The sequence below is a fragment of the Thamnophis sirtalis genome, unplaced genomic scaffold (assembly GCF_051295495.1).
Source record: "Thamnophis sirtalis isolate CommonGarterSnake01/CBP01778 unplaced genomic scaffold, rThaSir2_p1.2 scaffold_14, whole genome shotgun sequence".
NCBI lineage: Eukaryota > Metazoa > Chordata > Lepidosauria > Squamata > Natricidae > Thamnophis > Thamnophis sirtalis.
The window spans coordinates 12,263,191-12,289,683 of record NW_028261394.1 but is presented as its reverse complement, the minus strand read 5'-3'; the positions used below and the strand labels follow the sequence as shown (position 1 = coordinate 12,289,683).

The window sequence follows — 26,493 nt, the reverse complement described above, 5'->3', positions numbered from 1 at the left end:
TCCTTCTTGTTTCCATATTAAACTGTTGTATGCCTGGCATGCTTAATAGCCGCTCAGCTTTGTGCAAGCTTTCTAATTTTAACATACAAATGACAGAGAAGTTGTTTTTGTTCCAGAAATATCCTCATCCTGGAGAAGATTTTTTTTTTAGGCCAATTACCTATTGCTCTTTGATTGTTTGGCTGGACAGCCCCACCTAGTGCTCATCCGATTGAACTGCAAAAAAAGCATGCATCTGGAGTTTGCGTAGTGTGTTTTGCCCAAAACATGCTGTGTTTATGTGTTTGTAATTGGTCTAGCTGCAATCCAGATAATTTGTAAACCATTATGAATGACTCGATGCCTTGTGGAACCAGTCTTCTAAGGCACTCGGTTACAAATTAGAAATAATTCTTGCCAATAAATAAATAAATTTCGAAAAGGCATCTCCCACATCAGCTTTGGACTACAATACCAAGAATTCAGCTTTCGTCCAAGAAATTAAGAGACGCTTGCTCCTGGGAGGAAAGCGATGGCAAATCTAGACAGCAGACTAAAAAGCAGAGACATCACTCTGCCAAAAAAAGTGCGTCTAGTCAAGGCTGTGGTTTTCCCAGTTGCAATGGATGGCTGTGAAGGTTGGACCATAATGAAGGCTGAGCGCCCAAGAATGGAGGCCTTTGAACTCTAGTGCTGGAGAAGACTCCTGCGAATCCCTTGGACTGCAAGGCCATCCAACCGTCAGTCCTAGAGGAGATCAACCCTGACTGCTCTTTAGGAGGCCAGATCCTGAAGAGGAAACTCAAGTACTTTGGCCACCTAATGAGAAGGAAGAAGGACTCCCTGGAGGAGAACCTCATGCTGGGAGAGATTGAGGGCAAAAGAAGAAGGGGACAACGGAGAATGCCAAAATTGCAGAAAAGTATTGAAGGTGCAGTCTAAAACCAATGGGAAAGCCCAGGTTGAGAGATACTGACTTTAAAAGATGCCACATGGCCAATGCATGGATGGTGGAACCATTCATATTAATAAATTAATATTCGTAAACAGTAATAGCCTTTTCCAGAGGCAAATGTGGGCTTATGCATTGCAACCAAGCCATCTTATGGCTTAAAATGATGTGTGAAGTTCTATCTCAGACTTCTACCTTCACTGCTGGGCGGAAGCTCAATGTTTCTATCCAAAACTATGGTATTTTTCAGAGTATAAGATGCACTTTTTCCTCCCTAAAAGAAGCTGAAGATTTGGGTGCATCTTATGCTCTAAATATAGCCACACCCACCCACCAGCCCCCACCCTTCGGCTTCCGCACATCCTCTTCCTGGCTGCCACCGATCGCCGCCTCCGTGCATTGCATTTTAAGCCTCCGCATGCCCTATTTTTGGTCCCTGGGCGTCAAATTTTGGGCGGCGATCGGCGGCAATATACTTTGACGATCACAGCAGCCTTGAACGAGTCTCAAACAGAGCATTGGAGGTTGAAAACGTGAGGCACAGAGCCCAAAATGGCAACCCGGAATAGCTGCTGCCTTGTCTGACCACTTCTGTACTTCACCTGCTTTACTAACTGGAGCTCCCTCCGATGATCAGCTGTGCTTTAGAAGCTGCCTTTCAGCCCCAATGAGGCCTGTGCATGCTCGCTCACAGCTGAAGCTGACCAGGCTAAGGACGCTAGCCACATGAATACCTGGTAGACAGAATGTTTCCCCTATTTTCCTTTCCAAAAACTAAAATGTGTCTTATACTCCGGAGCATCTTATACAGAGGTGGTATTCAGCAGGTTCTGACCGGTTCTGGAGAACAGGTAGCGGAAATTTTGAGTAGTTCAGAGAACCGGTAAATTCCACCTCTGGCTGGCCCCGCCCCCATCTATTTTCTGCCTCCCGAGTCCCAGCTGATTGGGAGGAAATGGGGATTTTGCAGTATCCTTCCCCTGCCATGCCCACCAAGCCACCCCCACCAAGCCATGCCCACGAAGCCATGCCCACAGAACTGGTAGTAAAAAAATTTGAATCCCACCACTGGTCTTTTTTTTAAGATGAAAAATGTTTTATTTTTCATTTACAAACATAAACATTCCATCTGTCCATCTGCACTATGTGCTCTGGTTACAAACATCCCTGTGCAACATTATTCACCATTTTCCATCTCATTCGCATTCATATAACATTATTTCACTAAGCTTAATATTATCTCTCTCTCTCTCTCTCTCTCTCTCTCTCTCTCTCTCTCTCTCTCTCTCTCTCTCTCTCTCTCTCTCTCTTTATTTATTTATTTATTTATTTATACACACACACACACAATCCATAGAGTTCAATATGACATCGGACCATCCTTTGCAGCTATAACAGCTTCAACTCTTCTGGGAAGGCTGTCCACAAGGTTCGGGAGTGTGTTTATGGGAATTTTTGACCATTCTTCCAGGAGCGCATTTGTGAGGTCACACACTGATGTTGGATGAGTTTACATGGCCTACCACTTCGTGGCTGAGTTGCTGTCATTCCCAAAAACTTCCACGTTCTTATAATACAGCTGACAGTTGACTGTGGAATATTTAGGAGCGAGGAAATTTCACGACTGGATTTGTTGCGCAGGTGGCATCCGATCACACTTCCACACTGGAATTCACTGAGCTCCTGAGAGCGACCCATTCTTTCACAAATGTTTGTAAAAACAGCCTGCATGCCTAGGTACTTGATTTTATACACCTGTGGCCATGGAAGTGGTTGGAACACTTAATTCTGATTATGTGGATGGGTGAGCGAATACTTTTGGCAATATAGGGTGTGTATATATACATATACATATACATATACATATACATATACATATACATATACATATACATATACATATACATATACATATACATATACATATACATATACATATACATATACATATACATATACATATACATATACATATACATATACATATACATATACATATACATATACAATCTAATAGATACATATACATATATATATATATATATTTGTTTTCTGAGGTTTTCGCAGGTGTTAGTATGTAGGCCTTCGGTTATTCAGGTTTTATCCCGCGTAAAATTGGAGGTGTCTTGGCGACGTTTCGACGAAGTCTCATTCGTCATCTTCAGGCTTCGTGCTTCCAGGAGCAATGTGAGATCTCGGCTGTTTCTTCCTTTTTACTCAAACCCCCACTGGCAGTTAAAAGGAAGAAACAGCCGAGATCTCACATTGCTCCTGGAAGCACGAAGCCTGAAGATGACGAATGAGACTTCGTCGAAACGTCGCCAAGTACCTCCAATTTTACGTGGGAGAAAACCCGAATAACCGAAGACCTACATATATATATACACACACACACACACACAAAATATCTTTTATTTACATCGTTATCAATATTTACTTTCTTTTTAATCTTCTTCATTTCCAAACTCCTTTTTTATTCTCCAGCAGTGGTGGGTTCCGGATCCCATTGCAATCGTACCGCATGTGTCCTTACCTCTTGCGACACCTCCGCGAGCCTCCGTGATGCTCCAGCTGCTCAGCAGAGCGTCGCACAGGCGCCATGCGCTCTGTGCACGTAAGCCCCGAAGAGCTCAAATACAGATAAGGAACTTGGGTAGGCGAGTGGCCCCTCGGGAGCACCGTACCAGAACGGTATCCGGTGCTCCAGGCTGGCACCGGTACGCTTGTCCCGGGGTATACCGCCTGCAACCCACCACTGTTCTCCAGCCACTGATAAAATACCTCCCATATCACGTAATATTCAGTTTGTTCTTTCTCCGAAAAAATACGGTCATTTTATTGTGAGAATTCAATAACTCAACCCAACAGGTAAGCTGAGTGGCCTCAGCTGGAGATCCAGGAAGCAGGTGAAGAACTGAGTTTCTATTTTGCTTCCTCCTTGTTTTATGAGAACAATGGCCCTTGGCAACCAACTCTGACCTCTTGTGGAGCTGTTGTGGCTTTAATCACGGAGATAAACATATCAAGAGGGCCTCAGGCATTCCTTCACCTTTCCAGAGACGAAGACTTGTCACAGCCTGTTTAGAAGCCACCAAAAGTCATTAATGGCCCCTCTAAAGTCAGTGGCTTTCTGAATGTCCAAAAAGGCCTTCTGCCAGTTTCTGAATTTATGACCTGCCATGTAGCAGGGATCAAATTATCACTTATTAATTTACTTTCTCATTGTTAAAGTCTCCATCTGTCCATCTGGACCACAATCCTGGTTCTTCTTGATCACATTGTCCTTACTGCCAAGCTACATTAGGGGAGAAGGTGGCCCAAGGCAGCTACTGAAGTTTATAATAATGGAAAGAACTTGAATCAAAGTTTCTTGGATCCCACTCAAACTACTAGGTGGTTGTTGTTAGTTACGAAGTCGTGTCCGACCCATCTTAACCCCATGGACAACGTTCCCCCAGGCTTCCTCTCCTGTACCATCCTCTGGTCCATTCAAGGTCACGCTGACTGCTTCGGTGACTCCATCCAGACACCACTTTCTCTGTCGTCCCCTTCTTCTTTTGCCCTCCATCATTCCCAGCATGAGGCTCTTCTCCAGGGAGCCCTTCCTTCTCCTTAGGTGGCCAAAGTCTTTGAGTTTGCCCTTCAGGATCTGGCCTTCTAGAGAGCAGTCAGGGTTGATCTCCTCTAGGACTGACTGGTTGGATCGCCTTGCAGTCCAAGGGACTCGCAGGAGTCTTCTCCAGCACCAGAGTTCAAAGGCCTCCATTCTTTGGCACTCAGCCTTCCTTATGGTCCAACTTTCTCAGCCATACATTGCAACTGGGAAAACCACAGCCTTGACTAGACGTGTTAGGTATGTCTAATCTAATGAAGGGAAGGATCAAAGGTGATATGATAGCACTCTTCCAATACTTGAGAAGCTGTCATGGAGAAGAAGGGGTCAACTTATTCTCCAAAGCATCTCAATATAGCTATAGATAGATATAGATATAGGTATAGGTATAGGTAAAGGTATAGGTATAGGTATAGGTATAGATGATATAGATGTAGATGATGATATAGATATAGATATAGATGATGATATAGATGATGATATAGATATAGATATAGATATAGATATAGATATAGATATAGACATAGACATAGACATAGACATAGACATAGACATAGACATAGACATAGACATAGACATAGACATAGACATAGACATAGACATAGATATAAATATATAGATATAATAGATATAATAGATATATGTGTATGTGTGTGTGTGAGAGAGAGAGAGAGAGAGAAAGGAGATAGAGATAGAGATAGAAATAGAGATAGAGAGGTAGGTAGGTAGATAGATATAGATATAGGTATAGGTATAGGTATAGGTATAGGTATAGGTATAGGTATAGGTATAGGTATAGGTATAGGTATAGATATAGATATAGATATAGATATAGATATAGATATAGATATAGATATAGATATAGATATAGATAAAGGTATGGGTATGGATATGGATATGGATATAGATATAGATATAGATATAGATATAGATATAGATATATTCATTATCTATCTATCTATGTATCTATATATCTATGTATCTATCTATCTAATCTATATATCTATCTATTATCTATATCTAGCTATCTTTTAATCTATCTATCATCTCTATCTGTTCTTATATCATACTAAGGCAAAAGACTTGATTTATAAGCCCCAAAAGCTGAGTTCACCCAAGACATCGAAAAGACAAATCATAAAGGGTGAAGCCCAGTTTCAAAGAACCTGGCACAGAATATCAGATCGATATTAGGCTGCCAAATGTCATTTCATTTACAATGTTAAACTCTATGCGTCCCAAATGCAATCAAGGATCCTTCTGCCATGTATTTGATATGAGCGGTCTTTGTGTTTACAGAGTGAAACTATCCTGTTGACACAAGTATTGGTCAGCAAAGGAAATTCCTGTCACTAACAACAAAACCCTGGGTGACTAATTTCAGCCGTGTATCACAAGAAACAGATCCTTCTCACCTGCTTCTTGTGTTCAGGTAAAGAGCAGAACATTATTTATTCAACTTGGACCACGGGTACATGAAACGCGGGCTTGGTTAAAATTGGACCGTTGGCTTTTTGAAACTCTTGCTGGGAGAGGTGGGCAGCTGGGGGATCACATCCACAACGGTATTGTTTGGTGTTCAAGCCTGTTGGTGTAAAGTCATCCTCTACTTCCTCAAACAGGCGTTATGCAGGCGGTGAAGGGGTGGTGAAGAAAGGCTATATATGTGTGTTATACTAGTAAAATCAAATTGGATATAAGCTTTAAACTGTGAGTTGCGGGGGGAAAGGGGGGCGGAGAAATGCTTAGAAATCTTACTAACTGAATTTGTTTCAGAATATGTCAGAAAGGTGTAACGTTATTGGAGGTTTATTGAAACTGCGAATGAATGCCAGTAGGTGGTTGTGTCTTTAAATACAAATGATTTTAGATTAAAAAAAAAAACCATGTTTAAATAATTGCAATTAAATGAGAATTGTGGTACAGGGATAGGAGAATACATCAATCTTCTTTTTTGATCTAAAATGTATAATTCAATTTGAATGAAGTATATGTAAGGATTGCGGAAGAAACGCACGAAATGTATTTGTAACCAATCGACACACTTTCTACAAGATGTCACGAAAGAGGATTCTTTTGTGTGTGTGTGTTTTTGGTTAATTAAAACAATAAAACTTTTTCACAAAAAGAAAGGCTGTTCGCCAGTGTGAGAACCACTTAGATCAGTGATGGTTAACCTTTTTGTCAGCGCGTGCCAAAAGTGCGTGCAATAATGTAATGCGCACACAACAACCCCCCCCCTGCCCTTCCGCTGCCTCCCCACCTCATGCATGCGCTCCTGACCCCACCAGCGCATGCGCATACGTCTCCCACATCCTCCACCCCTGTGCATGCGCAGCAGAGTAAAAAATCAGCTGGGAGGCACACAGGCATGCACAGGGGAGCTGAGCTAGGGCTCTGTGTGCCACCTGTGGCAAGCGTGCCATAGGTTTGCCATCACAGACTTAGATTTTAGGACCATTCTCCAGGTAATCCTTGCCTTTAGGACTGTAATTAAGCACTGGGAATTTTGTTGTTAAGTGGTGCAGTCGTTAAGGGAAGCATCACACGATCGTGACTTGTGGCCCTCCCCGCCGGCTTCTCCATTGAGTTTGCACGTCGGAGGTCTGCTGAGTAGGTCCCCAAGGGTGATCGCGTGATTGCTGGTTGCTGCAACTTTCGTGGAAGTGTTGTTGCCACACACCTGAATTGTGACTGTGTGACGGCTGAGATGATGCAACGGGTCGTAAGTGCAAAAACCATTTGTACGTCTTTTTTCCCCCCAGCAGCACCATGATAACTTTGAACAGTCTCTCTCTACAAAGCGTTGCAAGTCGAGGATTACCTCTACGCTACTCTAGGTTTCAGGTTCTATCAAGGAAAGGACGAGGATGGGAAGGTGGTGGGTGGGAATGATGGTTTAGTTTTAAGTAATAATAGAGGGGAATGTTTCTAGCTCAGGGTTGAACTGTGGGCTCCTTGGTGCTCTCTGAGCTTGGTTGTTTTCTTGAAGACATTTCTTACCTAGCCAGGTAACGCCATCAGTGCTAGAAGGGAGTGGGGTTTGCTCTCTCTTTGTGTGTAAGTGGCTTGCCTTAACAGGGGGCATCTAAACAGGAAGCAAACTTCTAGCACTGATGATGTTACCTAGTTGGGTAATGAAAGATCTGCAAGAAAATAATCAGGCTCAGAGAACACCAACATTCCCCCTCCTATTATTCCTCCTCCTCCTCCTCCTCCTCCTCCTCCTCCTCCTCCTCCTCCTCCTCCTCCTCCTCCTCCTCCTCCTCTTCTTCCCTTTCTCCTCTACTCTGTAAACCCCACTCCCTTCTAGCACTGATGATGTTACCTAGTTGGGTAATGAAAGATCTGCAAAAAAACCCACCAAGCTCAGAGAGCACCAAGAACGCCACACTTTTAAATACATTCCACTTGAGTGGAACATTTTTATTTCACTTGGAATCTTCAGCATCTAAATCTGTGGCCTTTACTCACTCCCAATGTAGTCTCTTCAGGACTATCTCCCCCCTCTCCCCAAAACCTTTCCCAGACTGTATGATAGTTTATAACCACGTTGATGATTTTGTTTTTTGAAAGGATGGATTATACCTTAGAAGACACGCAACGCAAGGAGAAACTTCTGAAGACGGTTTACACCCTGCAAGTCAAATCAGACTCCACTTTTCAGAAAGCCAGTCCGCTCCTGACCAGCCACCCAGGCATGGGAATGGTGACTGACCAACAAGTTCACCAGCTGGTGGAGAAAGCCAGAGTCATCTGCCACGACCTCGACGATATCAAAAACCACCTTTATTATCGGCAAGATGACCTCGTCCGGAGGGTCTCCAACCCCAATAGGAACCACTACGGGGCCGTGGGTGGAATTCACTGCTCCCCAGACGGGGTGGTCTACCTCACTACCGAGAACGCACCCAGAGTGGACCTTCTGAATCGCTCCGGCCAGGTGTTTCGGTCCATCCCCTGCGTGGAATGGAAGAGGGAGGTTTTTCTACCCGAGGACGTGACCCTCACCAGAGCCGGGATGGTGGCCGTCACCGACATGCTGAACGGGACCGTCCACGTCTTCAATGACCGCTCCATGTTCTCCAAAGGGGCTTGGCTCAGAATTGGGAACTTCCGCTCCCCCAGAGGGATTGCCGTCGACACCTCGGGACGGATCCTGGTGGCCGACTACACCGAAGGGAAAGTCCACATCTTCGCCCTGGACCGAGCTTTCAAGATGCAGAACGCGCATTCCATCTCCAACCTAAGCGGGCCACGCTACGTCTGCAGCACCCCCGACGGGGGTTTTGCCGTCAGCGAAGAATGCGGGGAGGTCAAGCTCTTCGACAGCAGCCACAAGTTGGTCTCTTCCGTCAGCAGCAAATATGGCCACCAGTTTGGCAACCCTGCGGGCCTCTGTGCCGATAAAGAAGGCAATATTATCGTTGCGGACGAACAGCAGCAGAAAATCCACCTGTTCCCTCAGAACGGTTCGGCAATCTGCCTCGTTTCTAAAGGCCTTCTCAGACCGACCAGCGTCGCCTGTGCCATAGACGGTTCGCTTTTTGTCACCGACAGCGGGGACAACGACATCAAAGTCTTCAAATATCGCGTCAGGCCCCATTACATTCCCGACATTATACCTGCTGACAATCCAAGCTATTCGCCACGAGGAAAGGCAGGATAGGACCCTCCACTGTCCTCTCCGGGTAGTCCTCGGCTTACGACCACAGCCAAGCCTGAAATATCTGAAGCCAGAGAGCTGTTAATTGAGCGTTATACCCTATTTTGTGACCTTCCTTGCCACTGTTGCTAAGTGAATCACTGTGGCTGTGTTGTCCCCAAAAGTGGGCTCTTGCTCGGTGTTGAAGCCGATAATTCACCGGACACAAGGTGTGATACAGGATTATACTTTTATTTTGGTACCAAGATATAAGAACCCCGGTTTGAAAATCTAACCAAAGGGCCAAGATTAGAATTTTACAGCAGTTTTTATAGTCAAGGGATGGTCGCATTCAACCCTTTGCCCTTCCCCTAATAATGCATGCATAACCAGGGGTGGGTTCCTGCCAGTTCTAACCTCTTCTATAGAAGAGGTTCCACAAATCTATAGAACTGGTTCCAGCTCCCTCCCCCGCCCATCCGCACATCATCAAGATGAAGAGCAAGAGGAGGAATTCTGGGAGTTGAAGTCCACAAGTCTTAAAGCTGTCAAGTTTGAACACACCTAGGGTTTTTTTCTAAAGGGTTAGGGGTGCAAGGGTCTTGTAACTTGACAGCATTAAGACTTGCACACTTCAATGCCAGAGTTCCTGAGCTAACATTTTGGTTGCTAAGCAAGAGCGTTGCTAAGTGAGTTTCACCACATTTTACAAGTTGGCCATGCCCACCCAGTCACATGACTGCCAAGCCACTCCCACCCAGTCACATGGCCGGCAAACCACTCCCACAAAGCAGGCCACACCTACAGAAGAGGTTTTTAAAAAATTTGAAACCCACCACTGATACATAACAGATAATATTGATTGGTTATTTGGATTTCAGACCCCCCTAAACCCTTATGCTTGTTATGTTAAATAGCTAAATGTCACATCACCTGTTTTTCATCGCAGGTCACGGGTATCTTGCAAAGTGTGCCAGCTATGTGGGTTTTGGGGGTTCTCTTATAAGTGAGTTATTCTTGTTCCTAATATCCTGGCTAGTGGTTTTAAGATGCTAAGTTCTGTCTCGCTGTTAATGTGCAGCCCCCCCTTCCTATTGCAGAGCAGAATAAAAGAACAGTTTTATCTGAGGCAGCTCCCCTGCGACCCCCCCCCTTCTCCTTCCTCAGAGAGAGAGACAGGAAAGGAGCAAAGCTCTTAATTGCCAAGGCAAAGAAATGAAGACAAGAGAAAATGTTTTATCAGAATTCATATTCCTCACTCTCATGCCCATTCCATCCATACCTGGGTCCTATCTCCACATGGGACCCTTCCTCTGATCCCCAGGGCTTCGTCTGTACCTACCTTCCATCATCTGATCCTTCAGCTGCTCAGTTAGTAACACAGTTGTGAAGTGAATCTGGTTTCCCCAACTGACTTTGCTCGTCGCAAAAGGGGACTGCATGACGCCGAGACACTGCAGCCGTCATAAATAGGAAGCAGTTGCCATGCACCCACGTTTTGATCATGTGACCAGGGTTATTCTGCAAGCGTCGTAAGTGTGAAAAATGGCCATGAGTCCCTTTTTTTCCAGTGCCTTCCTAACTTTGAACAAAGAAAGGGTTGTAAGTCGAGAACTACCTGTATTATTTTTACAAATGCACCCATTTCTTTGCCACATTATCGCATCAAATCTGCATTCACTTGTCCGACAATACTTCAACCTACTCTAGCGAGGAAATATAATTTGCAGTGATTCCTTTTTTCATGGAGAAGACTCGCAGCTGCCCCAAAGAAAGCAAACAGTCTCAACAAATGACACAGGCAAGAAGAGAACCTGAAATTGGTGCTAAATGAACAGTTTGTCCGATAATTAACTTTTTCTTCCTTAATGAACTTTTGTGTAGCAAGGAAAACGTCAGAAGAGACGTCAGAAGGTGGGGAAAGGAGGTTTTTTTTCTTAAGATGGTACTAGTGAGAATATTTTGATCTGGAAAGGGGGAGCAGGCCCAATTTTTAGCTTTTAGGCTGGTCGGGACAATGGGAATGGAAGAGGATGTGGATTGGTGATAGGGCTCTAAGGTGGTGATTAGGAAGTATGGAACGGAAGAGAAAGGAGACTGATTTTAAAGGTAGAGACGAGAGAAGGTTAAAGAGTGACTCTAATTGAGGGGTGTGGCCCACCAGAGGTATCTTCAGAGAATGGGAAGAAAACAAGCAAGGTTTATGGCAGGGGTGTCCAACCTCGGCAACTTTAAGACCTGTGGACTTTAACCCCCCAAATTCCCCAGTGAACATGTTGGCACTTGGTCTCTGGGAGAACTCTGAATGGTACCCTGCTTCCCCCAAAATAAGACAAGGTCTTATTTTCTTTTTGACCCCCGAAATAAGCACTTGCCCTTATTTTTGAGGAGGTCTTATTATTTTTCAGGCGCAGGAGGCAGTGAGTGTGATCACCTCATGGCTGCTGCTGTGTTGCAATATTTTCAGGGGAGGGCTTATTTTAGCGCATGCACTCAAAAATCCGATTGGGCTTATTATCCGGGGAGGTCTTATTTTCAGGGTATAAGCCTGCATGTAGTATGTAGAAGATTTTTAGAAGGAGAGATGTACTCCCCTTTTAAAGGAGAGTTAGAAGTTAACTTTTAAGTTAAAACAATTAACCAGTGGAACAACTCGCCTCCAGAAGTTGTGAATGCTCCAACACGGGAAGTTTTAAAGAAGAGAATGGATAACCATTTGTCCGAAGTGGTGTAGGATTTCGTGCCTAAGCAGGGGCTTGGACAAGAAGATCTCCAAGGTCCCTTCCAACTCTGTTATTCTATTCTATTCTATTCTATTCTATTCTATTCTATTCTCTATTCTCTATTCTAATCTATTCCATTCCATTCCTGTCCTGTCCTATCCTGTTGTTCTGTTCTGTTCTACTCTACTCTACTCCACTCCACTCCATTCTACTCCACTCCATTCCATATTTTCTATTCCATTCCATTCTCTATTCTATTCTATTCCATTCCATTCCTGTCCTGTCCTGTCCTGTCCTGTCCTGTCCTGTTGTTCTGTTCTGTTCTGTTCTACTCCACTCCGCTCCACTCCATATTTTCTATTCTATTCTATTCCATTCCATTCTCTATTCTATTCTATTCCTCTATTCTATTCTATTCTATTCTTTATCATTTTATTCTATTCTGCTCTGTTCTATTCCACTCTTTTGTGATAAGCAAAAGGAGGTATGATGGGAGAAATTGGCAGATTAAAGAATCAGCAGTTGAAAATTTAAGGTATCTCTTCTTCTGACAAGAAGAGAATCTCAATTTCCAGCTATTATTGAAACCTGGTTGGGCAAGGATGACGAGTTTCCCTCTTTGAGATGGTCTTTTCAGTCATGAACCCCAGATCAGGGCAGCAATCCTGTGTAGGACAATGTTTCTCAACCTTGACCGCGTTCAGATGAGTTGACTTCAACCCCCAGAATTGCTCAGTCAGCCATGAACTTATTTGCATCATATCTGTGTTTTGTTATTTAAAACCAATATTGTAGAGTTGTATTGCAAGCCACTTGTTTGGCTAAGATGGCAGCGAAGCATAAATAAATATAGTAAGCTCCTGTGGCACAGTGGCTTCTGTGTTTTTATCTGTTGATTTTCATTTTAATTGGTTTTCATTGTATTTATGACAGTTTATTTTTTGCTGTTTTCAACTTACAAAAATTTTCGGGCACTGATCCGGTAGTAATGGTAGCAGGAACCCACTCCTGATGATGTAATCTTCTTGGGTGCCTTGCGCTGAGATGGGTAGAGGGCAGGGATGAAATTCAGCAGGTTCTGACAGGTTCTGGAGAACCAGTAGTGGAAATTTTGAGTAGTTCGGAGAACCGGCAAATACTACCTCTGGCTGTCCAAGGAGTGGGGAGGGAATGAGGATTTTGCAATATCCTTCCCCCAGGAGTGGGGAGAGAATGGGATTTTGCAGTATCCTTCCTCTGCCATGCCCACCAAGCCATGCCCACAGAATTGGTGGTAAAAAAAAATGAATTTCACCATTGGTAGAGGGCTAATTCTACCTTTGGTGGATCCTGGGTGAGGGCATTTGCCTATGAATAGATCTAGCTATCTCTTTATCTCTTAAGTAAGGACATCTGCTGTGGGCTATTGAGGGGGGGTGGAGGCTATTAAGAGTGAGTCTGTTTCCTGCCTAAAAACATGTTTCCCCATTTTCTCATCCAAGGAAATATAATATTCTGCCCTTTTAATTTTTCCTAAATTGTTTCATTTTTCTAGGAGAGGGGTGGGTGCTAACGTCCTACACTATAAATCTAAAGGATAACTTTCTGTAATGAAAGACTGCCTTTTATAATAAAAGACACACTGCCATGGTGCCAAAGACAGATATTAAAGAGGGAAATTACATATGGGGAGATTCTGAGCCATTCGGTAGAATTATCAGCTTCCAACAAAATAGTTTGGAGGCAGACAAGGCTAATCCTCAAACAGATAACAGTTGAGATGGCATGAAGCTTATCAGGAAATTGGAAGACCCAGACCTTCCATTGAAAGAAACCTATGTATCTGCCCAGGGCGTGGACAGCAACGGTTAATTTTGCTTTGCAGACTAAAGGCTCTTCATGCAATGAGCAGGGTGCATTTGACAATTTGAAAAGCCGCTACAAGAGCTTCCACTTTCTGCATTACTGTACATTTAATCAGGTTGGTATGAAATAAAAGCCAGATTCATTCCTGATGTAAGCAAACCGCATTTCATATGTGTGTAGATTGTCAGTGAATTTTTGTGTCTGTAATGTCTGTATTGTGGCATCAAATTACATGCTGCACATGGATAAACTTGCAAGTTCTGTTCTATGGTTGTGTGCATGGGGGTATGTAATTAATACACACATGAATTTAATATTGTTGTGGGGGAATATGCTGACTCTGTAAACCGCTTAGAGAGGGCTGCAAAGCACTGTGAAGCGGTATATAAGTCTACTGCTATTGCTGTATTGCTATAAGTTACAAAAGATCATTCAAGTCAAAACCAAGTTGCTTAAGAATAAAGTCATGGTTTATTTCTTTATTTTCACTATGGTAGGAAATATAAAGTAAAATATTTCAGGTGGTTCTGTTATTTGTAGAATGTAAGACAACATCTTTGAGAATTTTCAGAAAGATTTTTTTAACCAATTTGACCGATGTAGTGTGACTTTTATATTATTGATCTTTTATTTCAGTCTTCTTGAAACTTGACATTTGGACTTGAACTCCCAGAATTCCCCAGCCATCTGGCTGGGGGATTTGGGGAATTGTAATCCACACATCTGCCAAATTTACAGAAAATATTTATAGGCCCCTGGACATAAATTGTTTCAACTCCTACCCTCAAAACGACGTTAGAGAGCACTGCACACCAAGACAATTAGACACAAGAACAGTTTTTTCCGAACGCCATCACTCTGCTAAACAAAGCCCTATGAAGCGGTATATAAGTCTAATAAATAAATAAATAATAAATAAATTCCCTCACCACTGTCAAACTATTCACTAAGGTTGCATTACTATTGCTATTAGTCTTCTCATCGTTCCTATCGCCCATGTTCTCCCACTTATGACTGCAGAACTGTACCTTTTTGCTTGTATCCTTACGATTTATATTGATATAGATTGTTTCCTGATTGCTTATTTTTACTCTATGACTATTAAGTGTTGTACCTTTTGATTCTTAACAAATGTATCTTGTACATTTATGTACATTGAGAGCATCTGCACCAAAGACAAATTTCTTGTGTGTCCAATCACACTTGGCCAATGAAGAATTCTATTCTATTCTATTCTATTCTATTCTATTCTATTCTATTGTAGAAACACTGCATTTTAATGTCCCCCAAAAGGACAAACTTCCACTCCTTTATTTGCATTCAGTGAATTTGTTTCTGAGGGGCAACGTGTGGAAAGCTCAGCATTATCAGAATAACGACCCGCCTTTATTGTTAATGTTTAACATTGTATTATTGTTATTAACTTTATTATTGATATCATATTGTCCATCAATAACAATAACGGGCGAGGTGGGGGACTCGTCATTAAGCAAAACGAAAAGAGCAACTTTCCCCACTCCATAAAAATGGGTGGAACTGCTGGTGGGAGCAAATAAAATAGTAGTAAAAATCTAAAATTAAACAGCTGGATCCGTTTCAAAAAATATAGGGTAACGGGGAACGCCTCCATTCTTTTCGCAAAAAGGGAAGCTCGATGAGGCGGAACTCAATGTAGACGAACGCAGGAGGTCGCCGGAAGGCTATTAGGCAAAGACGGCCCAGACGGACATCTTTGAGGGACGGACTGCGTCTCCTAGTAACCATTCAGGAGCACCCGGAAGTGGGTTGAATGTCAAGCGGCGCGAGTTCTTTTCTGCCTCTTCCGCGTTTCGGGGGGCGGCAAAAGCGAGGGGGGTAAGTTTGGGGAACAAAAGGAGGACGCTCCACTGAAACGGGGGCAAATGAGGACAAGGTAGCCCCTCCTTTTTTGCCTATGGTCCCTGCACCTATTCGAACCCTAGAATAAGCACCGCTTAAACTGAGTTTGTTGAATAAACCACCATGGGTTGCGTCTCTTGGGATACTGGGCCTTTCGCCGACCTAGAATTCCTGTGGCTCGCCTGATGCAGGAATCAAACCCAGGGATTGGGAGGGGGGGTGTTGTGTGAATTGGGCCACCAAAGGTTCCCCAAAGGTTCGTCCTGGAAGCGTCTGGATGGGAAGCAGATGGGCGAAGAGGGTCGCCTTGTTCCTTGGGAGGGACTCCGTAGGGGAAGAAGCTTTGGCGGATTGTAAAAGGGCTGGAGTCTGCTTTGGGTTAAGGCAGAATGGGTTGGGAGGGTATTTAGGAGAAGATGCTTAGTTTAGTTTAGTTCATTGTCATTGCACCTTGTACAACGAAATTAAATGCGACCTTCCATGTACAATGACAGTTCAGGTTGTGGTTGGTAAGGAATCATGTACCTTCATTAAGCAAGACATCAGGTGGTGGCTGGTTTCCCCATTGACTTGACATATTGGAAGCTGGCAGTGAAGATCACAAGGGGTGATGATGTGACTGGGAAGCTGTGACCATTGTAACTGTGTGCCAGTTGCCAAGTACCCCAATCATCATCCTGTGACAGTGGGGACACTGGGGTGCAGTCTTGGGGAAGAGAGTCTTTGTGGGAGGATCTTTTTTTTTATAAAAGTTTTTTATTTTTTATTTTCCTTTAATACAAACATTTCATCATTCATTAATCAGTGTGTCATCTGAGTACAATTTTTTGTGTCACAGTAATTAAAGCTTGCCATTATATTCTTTATATAGGTTTAATCGTATCTTAACATTACATCTTAACATACCTACTATTGTAACATTTCTCTTCCCAATTTATTTAATTTTATGATACATTTTTCCCATGCTCATTCTCCAGCCAATGGTAAAATAGCTCCCATATAATATAATAATCAGGTTCTTCCTTTCCTTTAATTGCTAATGTTAATCTGTTCATTTCTGCACATTCTAATATTTTCTTAATCACGTTTTCATCTGTAGGGATTTCTTCAGCTTTCCAATTTTATGCAAATACAATTCTAGCCACAGTTATTACACAATAATCAAATATACATTTTCTTTACTATATTTCCCTGGTAGGATACCCAACAAAAACAATTCAGGTTTTAAATCAATATGTTGCTGCATCATCTTCTTCAACCTTTGGGGGGGGGGGGGAATCTTTGAAGGACAATGTTTGTGGAGAATCTTTGGGGTGGATCTTTGAAGTGGGTTCTTGTGGGGGGAGATGTTTGGGGTGGGCTCTTGCAAAGAGAGTCCTTGGCATGGAGTCTTTGAGGAGGATCTTTGGGTTGGGGTCTTTAGAAAAGATATTTGGGATGGGATCTTTAGAAGAGGATATTGGGCTGGCTTGATGTTTGAAGTGGGGTCTTTGTGGAGGACCTTTGAGCTGGGGTTTTGGGGGGAGGAGGATCTTTGGGGGAAGATGTTTGGAGTTGGGTCTTTAGGGGGAGACCAGCTCCTGCAAGGGAGGCCTGAACATGGGTGATGACGCAGGAGGTTATATGTACCTGCCCAGTTAAGGTCTTCGTCGCTTGCTGAAAGGGAAGGTAGTAAATGCAGGCTGAAATGGAGGCATTAAAGTCTTGACAGCTTATGGTGCAAACAGTTTTTTGTTTTTAAGATTCAGGAGATTTTTCAGATATTTGCATTTTTTAAAATTAGAGTTGAATTAAACCCTGGGTTGTTTGTGTTATAATAAATAGAATCTAGAAAGAAGAGCAAGGTGGCAATTTCGGTAGGCCACGTGTCCCACCAACATCTACCACCCATTGGGGTCCTCCAAGCACCCTGGTCCAACAACCAGATTTTTATTTATTCATGCCTTCCCTCTATGAAGGTTGGGCAAATGTTCATTCTTCAACTACTAAGTAAAATGTTATCCTTTAGAACTGCTGAACTTCTCTTTAGTGGTGGTTTTTTTAAAACTTCCCTTTAACTTTTTTTTTAAAAAAACCTCACTTCTTATGGTTTGTTGCAGTCGGCCAAATGTTTAGACTTGATTTTATATTTTTATCCACCTATTCATTCTTTCTCAAAGACCTGAAATAGGCAAATGATGTTGTTTGATGGTGTTAAAAGTCTTATTGCAGGATGCATGCTGTTTCAAGTAAAGCTGCTTTTTTGCAGTTGACAGTCATTTTGTCAGTGCCATTGGTGTTTAAGTGGTGCTCCAGATGTTTTGGGATTTGACATTTTTATCTGTCGAGTCCTTCCTAAGGACCCGGGGTAGTCAGATGTTGATTACAGGGTATAGGTTGTTCTGACTAAAGTTGCCTTTTGCAATTGACTGATGTCTTTTGTTAATGCGCTCTACATGGGGCTACCCTTGAAAAGTGTTCGGAGACTGCAACTAGTCCAGAATGCAGCGAGCGATATTGGGTGTACCTAGGTACACCCACGTTACACCTATCCTCCGTGAGCTGCACTGGCTACCTATTGGTCTCCGGACACAATTCAAGGTGTTGGTTATTACCTTTAAAGCCCTACATGGCTTAGGGCCAGCATACCTGCGAGACCGCCTACTGCCACATTCCTCCCAACGGCCGGTGAGATCCCACAGGGTGGGCCTCCTTCAGATGCTGTCAGCCAGACAATGTCGGTTGGTGGCTCCCCGGAGGACAGCCTTCTCAGTGGCTGCTCCGACCCTTTGGAATGAGCTATCCCCAGAAATCCGGATCTTACCCACTCTCATGGCCTTCAGAATAGCTGTTAAAACCTGGCTATTCCAGCAGGTCTGGGGCTGTTGACCTCATTGTTGAGGCCCAGCCCCGATTATAACGAATGTATGTGTGTTGATTTTAACCTGTTTTTATTTTCATTTTTTATTACTTTTTTTCCCTTCGTTGTAAGCCACCTGGAGTCCTCCGGGATTGGGCGGCCTATAAAGCGTAGAAATAAATAAATAAATAAATAAATAATGGCGATGATGTTCAATCGGGACACCAGTTGTTTTGGAAATGTACCCTAGGTGCCTATTACTATTGATGTGGTTGCTTTCTTTCACCATAGTTGTTCTATTTTTATTTGTAGGTCTTTGTATTTTGTTAACTTCTGTTATAATTTTATTATTAAGTGTTGATCATTGTTAATTGGGAATCATTTTTTTAAAAAACTACACCTAAACACAAAATGATTTTTTGCTCTTCTGTGCCATGCTCTTGTTGTCAGCGTTCCAAGTATCATGTAGAATTAAATCAGAGTCCAAGGCTTAACGATCCTTAAAGTTCCAATTTAATAAAGCAGACATCTTAGCACATCTGTGTTAATCCCAATTCTGGAAATGACATCAGAATTCCACCCAGTTAAAAGTTCATGATCTTGTCCCCACACCCACAATCTATCACATGGTCCAATCTTCTTCCACGCTGGCATCCACACCCAGCTGCTTCCGGTCAGGTGTAAAAGTACGGAGACAAAAGATGACCTTGGCTTCTAGTAAAGAATGAAAACAATACATTCCACAATCCTATTCCTTCTATTCCCCACTCCCATCAACTATACTAATGAGCCAAGGTGGCGCAGTGGTTAAAAGCAGCACTGCAGGCTACTGCTAGATCAGCAGGTCAGCGGTTCAAATCTCACCGGCTCAGGGTTGACTCAGCCTTCCATCCTTCCGAGGTGGGTAAAATGAGGACCCAGATTGTTGGGGGCAATATGCTGACTCTCTGTAAACCGCTTAGAGAGGCCTGAAAAGGCCTATGAAGCGGTATATAAGTCTACTGCTATTGCTATTGCTAATGGAACAGCATAATGAAATAAGAGAAAGTGTGGCAGACTAAAATTCTAAAAGGAATATAATTGCAGGCCTGACACTTGTTTTGTTTCTATGATTCCATTCCAGCAATTTGTATTTATAACTGCTGGAGTTGTAGTTACTTAGTGTGAGGTGTAAGCAGATGACAGGGATAGCATCCTCTAAACCTGAGGCCTTTTAGATGTCTTCTGTCTAAATAATTAAAAAAAAATAACATTTCTTCATATTATTGAGAAAATGCATTATGTATAGTTTGGATGCTGTAGGTAAAATTTAAGCCCTTTCTATCTCTAACCATTAAATCTAGCTTGGCTGTCAAGAGATCTTTCTCACTATTCCAGAAAAATCTACGTTGACAAGCAGTTCCTCAAACTTTTCAGGGCTATGTGGTTGCCAAGAAATCTTTCTGTGATTTCTTAGTGTGTTCTCTTAAATTTGTTTGCATTCTTTGGAACAATTTTTTTTCTGTACATTATGTCAACCTTCCCTTTTCGAGCAGTGAGGTTTTTTATTTATTTAAAATTGTAAAGCATACATTGCCAGCAAAACGTAAAATACCCAGTTTCTTGTTTTCCCATGGAGGCATTTCTACAGTAAGACATAGTGAACAGTGTGATTTTTTTTTTTTACGTCTTCAGTTGATCACTTTCTTTTTGCAAGAGTTTCCCTGGCATATATGTTGTGGCTGGGGAAAAACAGACATGGGGATCCAGTTGCAATATATACAGGGTAGGCTTGAGTAGAATGAAACATCAATATTAGTGCTCACGTGTTTAAGTACCAATATTTTATAGAAAAATAGCCCTGTGGCAGAGAAACAATTTTGCAAAGCACAAATACGTTTAATGTTTATTCCTCCCCCTCAATGACTTACTTTCCTGGCAGTTGATCTCTTCAGCTAAGCCAGGGGTCAGTAACATTAAACACTCAAAGAGCCACAAAGGTCCTATCCAGAAAACCCACCATTCAATTCTGGAGCCAATCGGAAGTCTGGTTTCTCCACCATAGAGTCTCCTCCTAGTTCAGCATCCTTTTTCCTCTCCCTGTCCTAACCATTCAGCCTAAGCCCTATCAGTTGTGGAGCTGACCGGTCTCAGGGAGCCACAGCAGAGGGATGAAAGAGCCACATGCAGCTCCAGAGCTGTGGGTTCCTGACCTCTGAGCTAAGCAACGGAGTGTATAAGGTTTTTCAGTGCTTGCTACTCCTAAAAGTTGCCGCACTGTGAATCTTATTCCTGTTTCTTCCTTCTAAGTCTGGAGATCAATTGACTCTCCAACATTTACCCACACTGACAGCTGCCCCACATTCCTAAGTGAATGTGGGCTGAAGAGGAAATAGCCCCGTCCCAGAAATTGTAGTCCTTCTCTTCTTATAAATTCCATATACATGGTAAAGAACATGTATCAACCAGACATCTCTTTTCTGCCTCAAGAGACTGGGAATTCATCCATAAACAGACACTGCCTCCTGCAACACTATTTGACAGGCTGGTTTTTTTTTCCTTCCCTGGGTAAGTCAAGGGATTTTCAATGCAAATGAATTGTCCCCTTTTCCAGGGGAAAATGTCAGAGATCAGCTGTACTTTATTTTAACAGAAAGGAAGTCGGCAACAGCTTCCTTTTCTGCATATATGCTTTCCAACCTACCTGATTTCCAATCTAGCTCAGAAAGCTCAAACTGCCCAAAGAGCTGCTGATTCAGTTCTACAGAGGAATTATTGAGTCTGTCATCTGCACCTCCATAACGGTCTGGTTTGGCTCTGCAACCCAACAAGACAAACACAGACTTCAAGGGAATTGCGACAATTGCTGCCAACCTGCCTTCCATTGCCTTCCAGAGTCAAAAAGAGGGCTGTGAAAATAACTACAGACCCCTCGCATCCTGGACATAAATTATTTCAACTTCTGCCCTCAAAACAAGGCTATAGGGCATTGCACACCAGAACAACTAGACAAGGACAGTTTTCCCCCCCGAATGCCATCACTCTGCTAAACAAATAATTCCCTCAACACTGTCAAATAATTTACTAAGATTGTATTACTATTATTCTTCTCTTTCTCCCTAGTATCTATCTCTTTCCACTTATGACTATAACCATGTTGCTTGTATCTTTCAATTTATGTTGTTTTTATTTGTTTCCTAGTACTATTTGATAGCTTATTAGTAACCTTGACTATCACTAAGTGTTGCATCTTTCATTCTTGATGAATGTATTTTATTCTCCTTGGGTACACTGAGAGTTTATGCATCAAAGACAAATTCCTTGTGTGTCCAATCAAACTTGGCCAATAAAGAATTCTGTTCTATTCTGTTCTGTTCTATTCTGTTCTGTTCTATTCTATTCTATTCTATTCCGTTTACCTGCTTTAAACTAACATTTCCATTCTGCTGATTGGACTTATAAAAACAGCCCTCAGGAGGGTTTTTTTTTGCACAGCAACCTTGGAATGGTGCTGAAGGACAGCAGGCGGCTGGATACTGTAAACTGGTCTTATTGACTGTAATGTTTATGTTTTGTTATTCAAGTTACTTAAAAAGATAAGAGTTCATTCGTTCCAAGGTCACGTGTCACATGCTCGGATGTCACCTTGGATTTTAGAGTGAAAACAGAGTGGTCGATTGGGGCGGAGAATTCAAACAAGTTGATACTATCCCTCTTTCGTGCCTTCCACCTAGGAAATCCTGCAGTCCTTCGTAAAACCTCCTACATGCCACAGCCACAATCTCTAGGGTTTTTTAAAACTACTTCTCTTCTCCTTGTTCTTCTGACACAGAAACCTAAAAGGCAATTTACTTGTTAGAAGGGAGGTAAGTGGTGGGACCAACGTGATTGGCTCAGCGTGTTGGATTGCTGCTTGCTTATTATTTATTTATTTAAATAGGTTCTCTCTTTGGGCTGTCAGACTCTTAAATACAACCATAACCACTTCACGCACATGACTAGTTTTTCTTTTTCCCTAATTACTTACATAGGGATTATTCTTTATACTATTTATGTTGTTTGCATTTTTTGTATTTATGTTGTTTCTATTTTACGGGACGCAGTGGCTCGGTGGCTAAGACGCTGAGTTTGTTGATCAGAAAGGTCGGCAGTTTGGCAGTTCAAATCCCCTAGCGCCGCATAACAGGGTGAGCTCTCATGACTTGTCCCGGCTTCTGCCAACATAACAGTTTGAAAGCACGTAAAAATGCAAGTAGAAAAATAGGAACCACCTTTGGTGGGAAGGTAACAGTGTTCCGTGCGCCTTCAGCATTTAGTCATGCCGGCCACATGACCACAGAGATGTCCTCGGACAGCGCTGGTTCTTTGGCTTTGAAATGGAGATGAACACCGCCCCCTAGAGTCAGGAATAAACAGCACATATGTGCAAGGGGGAACCTTTACCTTTTTTCTATACTATTTTGTAAAAAAAAATCACAAAAACTGCATATAAAATGTCTATCAAAATATAAAATATCAGAGCAGTTGAATTGTTTTTAAAAATGCACAGCACAAGGGATGGATACAATTGGGTATAAAATTGAAATTATGTATGAGCAGTTACTCATGGGGTGGCTAAGTCTGTGTCATGTAGCAGGCGCAATGTGGACTAGCCTCCTTTTGGAACACCCAAGGCAATGGTGACCTTGTCAACAGCTAAATAGTGTCTTGTCTTCCGGCTGCTGGATCTCACAAGAATCTGCCAGCAAGAAGAAAGCAGCAGGAATTCGGGGAAAACTGGATTGCTGGTAAAAAGTATAGTAACTGGGAGAGTAACAAAACTGCCCTAGAGATCTTTTGTGACTGCTGTTTTGTGCCTTCTCTGTAGGACTGTACTGATGAAATTAAGCTGCTGATAATGAAAGCCATTAAGGTACTATTTTGAGGGGGGTGGGTTGCAGGGCAATCAGGCTATTGCTAAAGACATTGGAACCTTCCACGATTAAACGCTGGGTACTCCAGCTGGGCTCTCGATAGAAACTTCCCATTAAGTACTTAATGGCTTTTTTGAACTGCAAAAATCTGGGTACGTAACACCCCACATTATGCTGGGATTTAGAAAGGAATCCTGTATTGTTTTTGAGAGTGGCATCATCAGCATAGTGACTTCAAATGCCTTTGGAGTATAAAAAGAAACCCCAGCATTTGACTTAATAGATGAAATGCTTGCTTTTAATTAGACCACCCACTTTTCTTCCTTTCAAGAGAACTTGAGTTCTGAACTATTCAGTTGCAACTGGCTTTGGAGCTGATTCATTAATCTAATCCGCCGTGGCAGCCCTTGTGCTTGTTTAGTTTAATCATCTGATTAATGAAGTTAATTGTTCCCGTGGCAGCTGTACAGAGAAATGCCACTTTATCCACATTTCATAGTTGGAAAATAATAACAATTGGAGACCCTTTAGCTCCTCTTTGTCCTGTAATAAGTGATTATCTGAGAGATGGCTGTTTAACATATTTATTCTGTTATATTTATATTCCATCGTTGTACAACTCAAGAAAGCGTACATAATGTTCCCATTTCCTCTTTTTCCTCACAAAGAACCCTGTAAAGTAGATTGGATTGAGAGGGGGGGGGGAGGGAGAGTGTGTGTTTTTGAATAATACAGCTGTTCTCCTGTCACATACTCTCTATAGAAACAGCAATGAAAATACTGTTCTGATCTAGGCTTCCCAAGAGCATGAAGCAAAATCCTGGTCCCAACAAAAAAGCCTTTTATTAATTTGCTGTAAATTCTGCTCATTCACCTCCAGCAAAGTCTTTCAAAGGGGGATTTACGGTCACAGACCTCATCTGCCTTGGAGAGCTGCCAGGCCAATATCTGCAAAACGTGGCAAGGAGTCTCGGAGAGTCACAAACCAATTAAGCGAACTATTGTCTCCTGCAAACTCCACTCCCCTTTCGCTCCTCTTTTATTTCCTCTGGGAGGGGCCATTCATCATCTGGCCTTACTCCCAAGTTGACCCCTGTCCTTTAGCTGTTCCCTTCATCTGGCAATTTTGCATACGCCGACTGGTAACAGGCTCCAGCTGTTCAGCTGCCTCACTGATGTCTGACTCTGAAGGCAGCTGATAACTGGCATACGGCTTTTGCCCCCTCTCTGCCTCCAACACAGAGCCCTCCTCAGAGCCTTCCCCAGACTCCAGGACTGGCCCAGGTTCCTCCCCAACCTCCTCACTGTCTGAATCTGCTGTCAGCTCTGCTGGCAGGTCACAACAAGTACTTCCTTCAGTTAGTTGAAGGCTTAAACTCTCTTAATTTGCTCCAGTGCACTGATTCAGAAAGCAGCTTGTTTATTTCATTTTTTTTCTCTTCCCTTACACCTTTCAGATTTCCACATCATGGCGTTTAAAGTCTTTTTCCCTCTTTGCTGCGCTTCGGCTGAAAGTGGCCTTCTGATTGGACGATGGATTCCTGAACAGAACTCCATTGTTATCCTGGCTGTGATCCATTTCCCTTTGATTCCCGGTCAAGTGAAGCAGTACCTCTCTAAAATGCAACATGCCACCCAAGTCCAACTGTCCATATTGGGTTCTTGGACTAACAGCGAAGAAAAGCAGAATTTGCAAAGGTTCCTGGAAGATCTGGGCACCATTTTTTCCCAGGGCCCCTGGATCCAACTCGGCAGGCAAAAGGACAGCAAGTTTTGGAACTGTTTGGCCACCTGGAAGGAATCCAGCAACAGCAGCAGCAGCAGCCTCGGCGTCGAAGAAATCATCGTGATCTATTACGACCAGCGTAAAGTGATGTTGTCGCAGCTTCACCCGCCTAACCATCCCGGGGTAGCTTCCAGCCAGAAGGCAGCCGACGCTTCCAAGCTCGCTGCTGTGTTTGACACTGTTGCCAAAAGCAAATTGCTGTTCATGAAGGACCGGTATGACGAGGGGCCCATCAGGCTCACCCACTGGCAGTCTGAAGGGGTGGAGGCCAGCATTATCGTAGAACTGTTGAAACAAGTCTCCGTCCCCGCCTGTGCGCTGATAACACTCCTCCTTTCCTTCGTGGCTGGCATCTGTAAAAGCAGGTAGGTGGGATGAGTCAGCAGTGGTGGGTTTCAAAAATTGTTCGAACCTACTCTGTGGGTGTGGCCTCCTTTGTGGGAGTGGCTTGCCGCCCATGTGACCGGATGGGAGTGGCTTGCCGCCCATGTGACCGGATATGAAGATGTCGACGACACTTGTCAGAACCACCTTAAATTACCTCACACACAGCACTGGCATGCATAAGAATAGGATGTAAACTTGTTTTTCAAAAGGCATCTTTGGTTTGCGTTAAAACAACTTCAACACACGCAATGTTCTGATTGCACCACAAACGCAGTAGTCATCCTTACCTTTCACAGAGGCACTGAGGTTTATAAATATGAGCATGATAGTGTAGAATAATCGTATCCAAGGACCAGTGGTGGGTTTAAAAATTTTTTGGAACCTCTTCTGTAGGTGTGGCCTGCTTTCCGGGTCCACTGGTGGAACCTCTTCTAACCGGTTCGGTAGATTTGACGAACCGGTTCTACCGAGTAGGTGCGAACTGGTAGGAACCCACCTCTGGATGAGTGGGAAGAAAGGACAGGCAATCATAGGTAAAGGTTCCCCTTGCACATATCTGCTAGTTATTCCCAACACCAGGGGGTGGTGCTCATCTCCGTTTCAAAGCCGAAGAGCCAGCACTGTCTGAAGACGTCTCCGTGGTCAAGTGGCCGCGCGGAACGCTGTTATTTTCCCACCAAAGGTGGTTCTTATTTTTTTACTTGCATTTTTACCTGTTTTCAATGGCTAGGTTGGCAGAAACTGGGAGAAGTAACGGGAGCTCACTCGTTACGTGGCGCTAGGGATTCGAACGGGGGAGTTGCTGCAGGTGGTTCCTATTTTTTTACTTGCATTTTTACCTGTTTTCAAATGGCTAGGTTGGCAGAAGCTGGGACAAGTAACGGGAGCTCACTCCGTTACGCGGCGCTAGGGATTCGAACGGGGGAGTTGCTGCAGGTGGTTCCTATTTTTTTA

General features: G+C 43.1%; 2 protein-coding genes across 4 annotated transcripts in view; both read left to right on the top strand.

Moving 5' to 3' along the window:
- Nucleotides 1-8,062: 8,062 nt before the first annotated feature.
- On the top strand, nucleotides 8,063-10,325 carry NHLRC4 (NHL repeat containing 4). Its single transcript, XM_014065245.2, has one exon. It carries the CDS (start codon nucleotides 8,101-8,103, stop codon nucleotides 9,211-9,213), a length of 1,113 nt encoding a protein of 370 aa, XP_013920720.2. The 5' UTR covers nucleotides 8,063-8,100; the 3' UTR covers nucleotides 9,214-10,325.
- Nucleotides 10,326-15,531: 5,206 nt separating this feature from the next.
- Nucleotides 15,532-26,493, top strand: part of PIGQ (phosphatidylinositol glycan anchor biosynthesis class Q) — a gene marked incomplete at its 3' end in the record, with an annotated part of 34,967 nt that continues 24,005 nt past the window's right edge. Inside the window, 2 exon segments of one of the 3 annotated variants that reach the window (XM_087728834.1) lie at nucleotides 15,532-15,611; nucleotides 24,824-25,517. In XM_087728834.1, the coding sequence (XP_087584960.1) occupies nucleotides 24,835-25,517 (683 nt within the window). 3 annotated transcript variants of the gene reach the window in all.

Bases quoted from the DNA above. Each gene is read 5' to 3' on its own strand.
- NHLRC4 (XM_014065245.2), top strand. From the start codon at position 8,101: ATGATTTTGTTTTTTGAAAGGATGGATTATACCTTAGAAGACACGCAA.